Below are 12,198 nucleotides of genomic sequence, written 5' to 3'. Positions count from 1 at the left end.
TTCTGAACTAAACGCACCTAATCCTTTCCTTCTTTTCCTGTTCTTGTTTCTCAATTTGAAGTTGCCGATCCTGCAAACGATAACAAGAAATTTTTATTTCACTCTTAAAAATCAACGAAACAAAAATCACTTTTTTTAGTTAAAATTTTTGAATTCACACTTTAATATCAAAATTTTCATAAGTGTACAAACCATGCAGCTTTTCGAGTATTTAAACCATTTAAGAAATATAAAGACTCATCTTAAATAGATATATACTGTAATACCCTAATTTCCTTCGTACAAGACGAAGCTTATCCGACTTTCAGAGGTCCAAAAAATAACTGAGTCTTTATAAATCTAACTGTGCAAAACGGATCATGCAGCTATGTTTTAATTGTTCAATTTTCCAGAAAACAAAAGTGTACGGTGGGCATTAACCACTACCACTAGCAAAGGGCTCGTACTCTTGTGAAAGTGTTGATAATTGTGAATGGACCAAAAACTACTTTAAGGAAACAAGCCTTCTAGCCAATGGTTTTGAAATTGACGCTGTAGCAAAATACAAGGAAAAATAGAGAATAAGAATAATAATATTTAAGAATGACATGTGACGCGTGTCCCACCAATCAAATGATCTGTGAGTTTTGTTATCCTTACCTTTTCTCGTTGCTGTTCTTCCCTCAGCATTGCTCGTCTTCTCTCCAGCTCCATCTGACCCTTCTCAAAATTCTTTCTCTTCTTGTCCTCAAATGAAACTGTAAACAAGTAAACAAATAAACAAAAACATATATAAAGGTCAAAGAGAGGAATAACAACTTAAAAATGGGTCCTAAGGCATGTAAGGTGCTGAATAAAAACCAGGTTCAATTTTTGTTTAAAGGCAGTGGACACTATTGGTAATTACTCAGAATAATTATTTGCATAAAACCTTTCTTGGGCACGAGTAATGGGGAGAGGTTGGTGGTATAAAACATTGTGAGAAACGGCTCCCTCTGAAGTGACATAGTTTTTCGAGAAAGAAGTAATTTTCCACGAATTTGATTTTGAGACCTCAAGTTTAGAATTTGAGGTCTCGAAATCAAGCATCAGAAAGCACACAACTTCGTGTGACAAGGGTATTTTTTCTTTCACTTTTATCTCGCAAATTCGACGGCCAATTGAGCTCAAATTTTCACAGGTTTGTTATTTTATGCATATGTTGAGATACACCAACTGTGAAGACTAGTCTTTGACAATTACCAATAGTGTCCACTAACACAAAGAAAGGGACACGTCCAAACTAATTTTGTATTATACTCATTTTCCAAGAGAATTACATGTATGTATGTATCATTCATGAAGCCGTAGTGAACGATATTAAATGGTCAGACAGTAGGAGGGTTGACTGTGCACTGTGTAGATCAGGCATTCACCACATGATATCCTATTGCACGCTGGCATTGTCTGATAGTGCATTTACCAGTCAAAATCGTGTGGATAATATCGACTGATCAGGGCTAAATTTCATAAAGCTGCTTAAGGAGAGAATTCTGCTTAAAACATGAACACCTTTCTGCTAAGCAAAAATAAGCAAGATACCAGTCACAAGTTGTACATGTTTCGGCTGGTAAGCATATTTTGTTGTGCTTAGCTCCTTTTTGTACTTAAGCAGCACTATGAAATTTGACTTTGACATTGAAGTACAACTTTTAAATTTGTTGATAATTTCTTGCAAACAAATGAATTAATTCCGATGCTGGTTTGAGGACGATAAAAAACAAAAATAGTACCTGGCTCGATTATTTTATCTTCGAGAGGCAGGTCATCAAAGTTCTGTTGCTGAGGGAGGCCGGGCGACATGGGCGGTGTCATGGTCATCATTCCACCCATCTGGGCGATGGGTTGACTGGGTGGCATACCGCCCATGGAAGCAGGCATGCCGCCAATCGAAGCTGGCATGCCGCCCATCGAAGCTGGCATGCCACCCATAGAAGTGGGTACTGCACCTAAATTGGGTGGCATAGAACCCATTGAGGTGGGCACCTGAGCAGCACTCTGGAATTGGTTACTCCCCGAGCGCCCCCGTCTGAAGGATGGGGGTACTAGGTGATTGGGGAGGGATGCTGGTAGGACCTGGCCCGCCTTGGCCATGTCGGCAAGATGCATGGACACGCAGAACTCGTCTTGGGTGAGTCTGCCGTCGTTATCGATATCGGATAAACTCCTAGAGAGTAAAAAGAATTTTTGTGTCATTAATAGTTATTGCCAGAAATAGGATTTGATTAAGAGTAAAGAAAATACAAATAAATTAAGTGAACTGGTCCTAAAGGGGCTTGGATAGTTTTTGTCTGATAGAAAACACAAACGTCAGCAGTCTTACATTAAAATTACACGGCATAAAGATAATGATGGTAGAAAGCTTCCCTTAAAATATCACTTTACGAAGGTGCTGTAATTTTGAGAATCGAGTAAAACAATTTCATGAAAATAACTCTCTTGAAACATTACTCTTTGATTTTCATTTTTGTTTTCACAGAAACTAATAAAGCTAAAACTTCTACAGGTAAACTGTATTTTCAGGTAAATTATATTACACATCATTCACAGTGAGTAGGGATTCATGTCATGGCAAAAAACTTGATCTAGAAAAGGTATCACAATCCTTCAAAGGCAAACACTGGGGGTTAGGTTTCGGGGTTCTTTGGGTGGGAGGGGGGGGGGTCCTTGGTTCTGGGGGGGGGGGGGGATGTGACTCACCATATCTGTGCAAGAATGCCCTGTTGCAACCCGGTCTGTAGCAGTATCTGCCGGGCCTGGGGACCGGTCAGAAACCCACTCCGCGTCTTGTCGTGTGTATTAAAGGTCTGCTTGTAACGTAGCTTGGGACCGTGGGGGATCGACCACTCTGGACCTGTGGATATCGTTGCTGACCTATCAAGAAAATTTTTAAGAGAGATTAAAATTTCTATATAAATAATAATATTAACTAGTTAATCATATTAAACTAGCTTATATAGCACATTTCACAACAATGCCTCAATGCGCTTAAACATTAGTGCCCTAATCATTGGGCTATTTTTAGTCCTTTATTCTTTCCTTCTTTTTCATACACATTATCAGCCTCTACTCTTGGGAATACCCATTTATACCCCTGGGTAAAGAGAAGCAGTTGTAGTGGAGCACATTACTCAAGAACACAAGTGTCATGACTGGGATTTGAACCCACACTCTGATGACTTAAGGTATCGTTACAGGCCTGTATGCTTCGTTTTTGAAAGGGCAAGGGCACCAAGGCATTTTCTTCTTGGTAAAGGGCACCCTTTGATGAAATTGCAAATTTGTACTGGAGCATTTCAAGGGCACCAAGGCAATGACCAGGGGACACGGAGACAATCGCCTTCGTTGCCTCCGTGAAGTATCAGGCCTGTCATTATACATACTATAAGTTACTATCTGATCATCAAATAAATAATACTTAAAAGACTAAACAAACAAAATATATAAAATACATAAAGTGAAAACTTTGGAAATGAACAACTGTTCTTTAATTTCCTGTAAATCTGGACCGAATTTCCAGATTGTACCAAACGCTGTGGTTTAGTATAGGTGAAACATTTTTTTAGCAATTCATTTCACCTTTAAGTGCAATCAATAGCATAACTACACTCCACACCACTGGATATATACATTTATTGATTGATTTTTACACCACATGCAATGATACATGTAGCAAGCTGTACACATCCAAATGCCCCCAAGGCTACTAGTTTAATTGATTTTGATGGGAGTGGAAAAAAAAAAAACCTCTAGAAAAATCGCAACCAAGTTGATATGAGATCATTTTAGCATGTTTGGGAGGGTTAAAAAATCTCTGCTAGACCAATCCTTGCAGGAACTTTCGCAGGACCAGAAAAAAATATTTAAATGACCTACATACTTGAGGTTGAGGTAATAAGCCACAAGAGAAACTGACAGTAGATTTTTGGAAAAATTGTGAGTTGAACATTTTTTTTTCACTACCAGACTACAGCCTAACTTAGCCCCGCAAACACTGGATTAATATATATACACATCTCAAAAACGCAGGTTAATTTTACGGTATAATATCTATATTTATATTGGATTAAAACAATCAAACGGTTAAAAAAAAAAACAAGGTCTACTTCCGATTTAAAGTGCCCTTTACTAGAGAGAACACTCTTTGGTGCCCTTGCCCTTTAAAAACTGAGGCAACAAACCTGGGGCCAATTTCATAGAGCTGCTTAAGCAAATAATTTGCTTCAGCACGAAAATAGCTCGCTTGTTTTACACATGTTACTGGACAAATGTCATGCCATTAATATTGCTTGTGACTGGTATTTAGCTGTTGTTTACTTAGCATAACAATTGAGTCGAGTCTTGGCCGGTACTCTGATTTTACTAAGCAAGGATGTTTCTGCTTTTAAAAGCAAATTTTGTTGCTTAAGCAGCTCTATGAAATTAGGCCCTTGACTTATATCAAGTTTTGTTCACCTTTCTAAAAGATTCTGCCGTAAAACTCAGTTGGAAAAAAACCTTGTTTTAGTCTGCAACATGAATAAATTCCAGCAATGGCGCCCCAGAGGGCATATACATTCTACAGTTGATCTTATGCAATGAGCATATCCTTACCTCTCAGGGGAAGCGTGCACGGCTTGCGAATTCGTAGGAGGCAGTGTAGCAGACCGTGAAATGCCCTGGAAGCCCCCGGGACCAGACTGCGTGATCATTTGACTAGAAGTGCCTGTGAATAAATGCATCAATCAGAAAAATGTTTTTTTTTTAACATAATTTATCTTTCAGACTTGTGGACACTACTGGTAATTACTCAAAATAGTTATCATCACAAAACCTTTCTTGATTACCAGTAATGGGGAGAGGTTGATAGGAGAAAACATTGTGAGAAACAGCTCCCTCTGAAGTGACGTAGTTTTTGAGAAAGAAGTAATTTCCCACAAATTTGATTTCGAGACCTCAAGTATAGAACTTGAGGTCTTGAAGTCAAGCGTCAGAAAGCACACAACTTCGTGTGACAAAGGTGTTTTTTTCTTTCATTAATATCTCGCAACTTCTACAACCGATTGAGCTCAAATTTTATTTTATGCAAACGTTGAGATACACCAAGTGAGAAGACTGGTCTTTGACAATTACCAAGTGTCCGCTGTCTTTAATCTTCAAACTTCCTTTATCCTTTTAAAATCAGAACATCTTTTCTTGTCTACATCTGACTCTGGTAAAACCAGTTATAATGAATGTTTTTTCAAGAATAAAATTCCGGTGATCGAACAAAGTTTAGAACGCCCTTTTTTTTTTGTGGTCAGATTGTATAAGGGTGCATGTTAATTTTTAAGAGATTTTTTTTGGTCTCTATTTTAGTCATGGTTTTATTTTGACAAACAATATTTTCAAAAATAATATTTTACTCTGGGTGTTCAACATTTAAATTTTAGCCTTTTTGAAAATGGTAAAATACACAATAAATATCACAGTCAAATTCAACCCCCAAAAACAACACTACATGTTTGCAAAGTAAAAAGAACCAAGTCCATGCAAGAGCGAGTAAAACCGAACACAGCACAACATTTCCCATTTTCAGATAATAATTTACCCTATGAGTCACAGTAGAAACTGGAAACAAGAGTATTAAAGGTGCAATGCACACACCACAAAATAAAAAAAAGCAGTAGAGAAAGAAGAAATTAAGTTTTTATTTTTCAATCCTATCTTAGTGTGGAGACTCTTTGAGAAACACAGGATTACAAAAAAATGAAATTCTTGCACTTTAAAGGGACACGTACTGTGCATTGTAAACATAGGCTAGGATTGGGCAATTTAGGCTAATGTGTTTTTGACTCCACAAAAATGGCCGATCGAATTAGTTAACAAAGTAAAAGGAAAACCACAATTCTGAGGCATTCTTGTGTGGGTCATTATACTCTTCCTTTAAAACCATATTGACTTAAAGGAACACGTTGCCTTGGATCGGACGAGTTGGTCTTTGAAAAGTGTTTGAAACCATTTGTTATGAAATGCATATGATACGTTTATGGGAGTCAAATTTTTAACTCCCATAAATGGCCAACCGTGTTAGTTCGTAAAGTTAAAGGAAAACCAAGCAATTTCGAGGCAAGTTTGTGTGAATCATTGTATTCTACTTTTAAATCATCTTCCTAACCAATGCATTTTATAACAAACTGTTACAAACACTTTTTAAAGACCAACTCGACCGACCGATCCAAGGCAATGTGTTCCTTTAACATCCTCCATTTGCAACATGGTATTGATTTATTTTTATCATGCAGCTTCCATTTGTTTTAAGTGCACATGCAATTTTTTGGCAGACTGCCTAAATGCAGGCCAAACAAGGTCAACGATGGAATGACACATTAAAGACACTGGACACCTTTGGTAATTGTCAGAGACCAGCATTCTCACTTGGTGTATCCCAACATGTGTGCATAAAAACAACAAACCTGTAAAAATTTGGTCATCGAAGTTGCTGAAGAATAATGAAAGAAAAGATTATCCTTGTTGCACAAATTTGTGTGCTTTCAGATGCCTGAAAAAGACCTCAGGCGTGAATTCTTTCACTATTTGAGTGAGAAATTTAACAACCTCTTTCTCAAAAACTACATTACTTCAGAGGGAGCAGTTTCTCACAAAGTTTTTTACTATCAACCTCTTCCCATTACTTGTTACCAAGTAAGTTTTTATCAATGCTAACACTTATTTTGAGTAATTACCAATAGTGTCCAGTGCCGTTAAAGGGGCAAACTGACAACACTGTAATTAACGATGTCAACATACCCATAGCGAGTCCAGACATTGACATTTGGGCGTTCCGTCCAGGTTGGGCGTTAAACCCACCTTGCCCTGTTGCCATAGACCCAGTCATGGGTTGCATGTTACCCATGCCCCCCATGGTTCCCACGGGCTGGGCGGGTGCTACAACGCCCATACCACCCATGCCTGTAGGATGTGCGAGATGTGGAAAAGAAAGTTGCAGTGGTTAAGAAGAAAGAGTTAATGAGCAAAAGGATTAGAAAAGATACCTCAGTTAAAAGCAGTTAATCCGTAGATACCTCAGGTAAGATAGTTAATCCAATAATTAGAAAAAAGAATAGTTACTTAGAACCAATGTGAGATTTTAGGGTCAATATTGAGCATCTAATGAAGGTCTAATTAAAGCATGACCATCAGAACATAAAGGAACACGTTGCCTTGGATCAGTCGAGTTGGTCTATAAAAAGCATTTGTAACCGTTTGTTATGAAATGCATATGGGTAGAAAGATGTTTTAAAAGTAGAATACAATGATCCACACAAATTTGCCTCGAAATTGCGTGGTTTTCCTTTTACTTTGCGAACTATACACAGTCTGATATTTATGGGAGTCAAAAATTTGAAAGGAAAACCCTGCAATTTTGAGGCATGTTTGTGTGGATCATTGTGTTCTACTTTTACAACATCTTTCTACCCATTTGATTTTATAACAAACGGTTACAAACGCTTTTCAAAGACCAACTCGACCGATCCAAGGCAACCTGTTCCTTTAAGTTTCATGGCGGAAAAATTAAATAGCATTATTGTCTCTTTTTTCTCTGCCTTTGACTCTTTTCAACTAGTGTGATGTTAATTGGTTACTGTTAGAAAAGTACATAGATGCCAGACAAATGTGGCCAAATAGTGCTAGGTTAAAGGCAGTGGTAATTACTCAAAATAATTATCAGCATAAAACATCACTTGTTAACGAGAAATGGGGAGAGGTTGATAGTATAAAACATTGTGAGAAACAGCTCCCTCTGAAGTGACGTAGTTTTCGAGAAAGAAGTAATTTTCCACGAATTTGATTTTGAGACATCAGATTTAGAATTTGAGGTCTCGAAATCAAGCATCTGAAAGCACACAACTTCGTGTGACAAGGGTGTTTTTTTCTTTCATTGTTATCTCGCAACTTCGACGACCGATTGAGCTCAAATTTCCACAGGTTTGTTATTTTATGCATATGTTGAGATACACCAAGTGAGAAGACTGGTCTTTGACAATTACCAGTAGTGTCCAGTGTCTTTAAATGGCAGTGTCTACATTTTTTCCTCAGTTTCGTTCTGGTCAAATAAAAAAGGGGGGCCATATGTGCTTCTGAACAAAGCAGCACACATTTCCTTGAGTTCAGTTACTACACACCAACCAACACTGACTTACAAAACAAACAGACAGACAGACAAACAAGCTACTCCTTGTTTTATCTTACCCATCGTGAACGATCCACCGAATCCCCCCATAGCTTGTCCAGGTTGTTGTTTGAGAGACGGAGGAAGCGACGTCGGCAGCTCCATCCCTTGCAGTTTTTTCTTGATGAGAAACATTGCGATGGAGAATTCTTGTTTGTCCATCTTCCCATCTCCATTCATATCGGCCAGGCCCCTGCCAGAGACAAATAAACTTCAGTTTTGAAAATTGTCTCTTTTTAACAATTTCAAATTTTGATTTTCTCAGGAAAGACGTAGACCATAACTGGGGTGAAAAAAACAGACGCTTAAAATGTTGGTTTACCATGCAGGATGAACTCACTTCGCCTGGGTGACTAGTGCAACTAGTGTTGTAGTCGCTGGAGTGATTGCTTAATTGAGTCGCGCCTCCTGTTTTTCAACTACTCGGTTCAACATACCACTACAAAAAATAGTAGGGACAACCTGCTTGGTGAACCGATTGTGACGTTCACGACTCTTCACGACAACATAATTTACTTATGAAACACAATTAGACATCAGTGACACGATCCTTCACTCCTTCCAGGGTGAATTTTACTATATTGTGCCTGCCACAAACATACGCCGGAATGCATTTTAGAATTTAGAAATTAACGACTAATGTCAAAGTCCGACTATTTGAAGTGTGACTAGTAGTAAATTTCACTAGTCGCCCAGGCCTAGAACTCACCATATGTGACCGAGGACAAGTTTTGGAAGCCCTGACTGCATGAAGAACCCCCTGGCCTGCTCCCCGGTGACAAAACCATTGACCGGCTTGAGTTGGTAGAACTGGGCATCATGTTTCGTCCGATCTTCGGCAGTCACCCTCCAGTCTGACAGAAAATTCACAAAAACAAATTTCTTAAATTTTTAGTATATGTTTATTGTTTATTTATTTATTAAATTTTATTTTGATATACTCTCAATAACACTATTTTTATTTATTTAGTTCTTCTTTGTTTTCCTTTTGGGGGGAGGGGGTCAAAGTGCAATCTAGCATGATTAGTAACACTTTTTTAAAGCAGGATTTTTAAAAACTTTATGGCTATATGCACCCAAGTTTTAGAGGTTTGGCCAAAATCAACTTGATACAAGGTTCTCAGAATGTATTTTACTAAGGGAATCAATGTGTGGTGAAGAGGTGTTAACTAGTGGTTAAGTCCCAACGAGGCCTGGTAATTTTACCGAGGCAAGGTAAGTTATCAAGAACTAGGCATCGATGAGTTTAAACCACTAGTTGAAAACCGATTCAACACACTTTGATTCCCATTCATAAATACCGTTTCGGTTAAAAACATCAACCATTTTTGGTCAAGGAGTAAAATAAATGCAAAAATTATACTTGTTCAATGATTTCTTTCAACACAACACCCCTCCAGCTATGAAATGGTAAAGCCCTCCGCCGCCGGGTTAACAACTCCTTATAAGGGAATGCTGTGGGCATCGCGCGTATCGCTTGATGTGGCACAACTTTTTCCGCCGTTGCTATCGACCAACAGGAATGAAGAAACTGTCTTATAAGAACAGGTGCAAGCTCGCATGTCACGCCCATGTTTCAACACTTTTTACTGGCCATAAACAAAGGTTTATACACACCCACGTGACGCGCTCTCCACCAATAGCGAAACTGTATGAGGTACTTATGAATTAAAGTTTTTCATTGGTCTTAAAAGCCCTACCGTTCAATCTGTGGCGTTCTACACGTTTTTATCTTTATATTTTTGTGAATTTGATCTTAAAGGCAGTGGACACTATTGGTAATTGTCAAAGTCTAGCCTTCACAGTTGGTGTATCTCAACGTATGCATAAAATAACAAACCGGTGAAAATTTGAGCTCGATTGGTCGTCGGAGTAGCGAGATAACTATGAAAGAAAAAAACACCCTTGTCACACGAAGTTGTGTGCTTTCAGATGCTTGATTTCGAGTTCTAAACTTGAGGTCTCAAAATCAAATTCGTAGAAAATTACTTCTTTCTCGAAAACTACTCCACTTCAGAGGGAGCCGTTTCTCACAATGTTTTATACTATCAACCATGTCAACCTCTTCCCATTACTCGTTACCAAGTGAGGTTTCATGCTAATAATTATTTTGAGTAATTACCAATAGTGTCCACTGCCTTTAAAGATGCTATGTCAGATTTTTGACCCCAAACGTTAAAAAATATATTTATTTGAGTTAATGTTATTTCAAAGAGTATCACCCGCTCTAACGAAAAAAAAGGTTTAACTTTCACTTTTAATGATCAGGAACCATTACAAATATTTAAAACGTTTCTTATGAAACACAAGAATTGGTCACGTGATATATTGTCGCTGCTACTTATAGGAACTGGCGGACTTTTTCGAACAATGGCTCAAATGAAAGCTTGTAACTTTCTCGACCCCCATCAAAATACCTATTGAATTTCAAATCAAAATTTTGGGGTCAAATCAGCCAAAAATCTGACATAGCATCTTTAATCAAAACAAATTATTTGTATCAGCCCAGACACTAGCTTATGTGCACGGGGAGACTCTTGTCTGACAACTTACCCTGAACCTGCATCATCTTGTACAGCCTCCAGGTCCCTAGAGAAACAGAAAAATAACATCTTTATGTCAAAAAAATAAAAACAGTGGAAACAAATAACAATCGAATTAAGATTTGCAAAGAAATTCCAACCCGACTTACTGACTGACTAAAATATCCTAACCTGAGCTACCGAGATTCCGACTCACAAATAGTCCAATTACAGTCCAACTAAAAGTAAAAACCACAATTCTGAGAGCCCGAACAACTCCCAAGTGCACTTAAGTGACCAAAAACTGTCATCCTACTTCCATGTAGCGCAACCACAACTTCACCCTGCGAGAGTGAAACGATAATTCCATTCAGCAAAAGTGAAACCATGGGTTATAGTCACTGATAGTTGATACATTCACATGATGACAACCATTAAAGGAACACGTTGCCTTGGATCGGTCGAGTTGGTCTCCGAAAAGCATTTGTAACCGTTTTTAATAAAAATGCAGTTGGTTGGAAAGATGTTGTAAAAGTAGAATACAATGATCCGCACAAGTTTGCCTCGAATTGCGTGGTTTTCCTTTTACTGTGCAAACTAACACGGTCGGCCATTTATGGGAGTCAAAAATTTGACTCCCATAAATGGCCGGCCGTGTTAGTCGACAAGGTAAAAGGAAAACCGTGCAATTTAGAGGCATGTTTGTGTGGATCATTGTATTCTACTTTTACAACATCTTTCTACCTATATGCATTTTATAACAAACGGTTACAAACGCTTTTCAAAGACCAACTCGACCGATTCAAGGCAACGAGTTCCTTTAACCTCTGGTTAATCCCCCTCAGACAAGTAGCATCCAGCAACAGAGTCCAGAATTCTCCTGTAGACAATCAGAGCATACTGATCAGAACTTTGAGTCTTTACCACCGGTTCTTTTCAGAGCCAACACTACTAATAGAGATAATTATTCACATGGTGTTACTAGAATAGGCAGACGCGCGTGATCTAGCCATACATGACGGTCTAGCCGATATCCTCGTTTCAAACACGCTTAAGTGACACTTCCACCAAGCAAAGTTTCAAATCCAAACCATGAAACAAAATCTCCTATAGAAAGTGTCGCTTGTAATGCCACAAGCGAGACCAATTTAACTCAATAATTTGTCTACACAGTTTTTGTACACATTGTTAACAATTATTACCAAGTATACACATGACTATCAGTTTACTGCTGGGTCATACACTCGTCACAATTATCAAAGTTCAATGTCAAACTGTGTACACAAGCACGATAAGAACGAGGTTCAAATGAATAAGCGCATCCCATACGCACAATGACTACACCGAAATACACAAAGATCCTTGATACAACTTACAAGTTCACCGAAACCCCCAGAAACCTGTTTAATTTCAAACAAATCGTCCGTAAGAAACAGATCACCTGATTGGTCAACTCACAACCCATTC

At 38.3% G+C, this 12,198-nt stretch overlaps 1 protein-coding gene across 2 annotated transcripts in view; it reads right to left on the bottom strand.

Annotated features, from left to right (window-relative positions):
- The window catches only part of LOC139947456 (intersectin-1-like), a 57,886-nt gene that overhangs the window by 44,227 nt on the left and 1,461 nt on the right, over positions 1-12,198 (bottom strand). Inside the window, exons 2-10 of one of the 2 annotated variants that reach the window (XM_071945367.1) lie at positions 10,763-10,798; positions 8,919-9,063; positions 8,230-8,402; positions 6,787-6,948; positions 4,612-4,723; positions 2,719-2,892; positions 1,752-2,185; positions 640-737; positions 18-70 (exon numbers count right to left, since the gene is read on the bottom strand). In XM_071945367.1, coding sequence (XP_071801468.1) covers positions 18-70; positions 640-737; positions 1,752-2,185; positions 2,719-2,892; positions 4,612-4,723; positions 6,787-6,948; positions 8,230-8,402; positions 8,919-9,063; positions 10,763-10,778 — 1,367 coding nt within the window. In that variant the 5' untranslated portion in view covers positions 10,779-10,798. The remainder of the gene's footprint in view (positions 1-17; positions 71-639; positions 738-1,751; positions 2,186-2,718; positions 2,893-4,611; positions 4,724-6,786; positions 6,949-8,229; positions 8,403-8,918; positions 9,064-10,762; positions 10,799-12,198) is intronic. The other variant, XM_071945368.1, reaches the window with a different exon arrangement.

The sequence above is a fragment of the Asterias amurensis genome, chromosome 14 (genome assembly GCF_032118995.1).
Source record: "Asterias amurensis chromosome 14, ASM3211899v1".
In the NCBI taxonomy this organism is placed as follows: Eukaryota; Metazoa; Echinodermata; class Asteroidea; order Forcipulatida; family Asteriidae; genus Asterias; species Asterias amurensis.
Note: the sequence above shows the minus strand (reverse complement) of the source record. Positions and strands in the feature narration are given on the sequence as shown.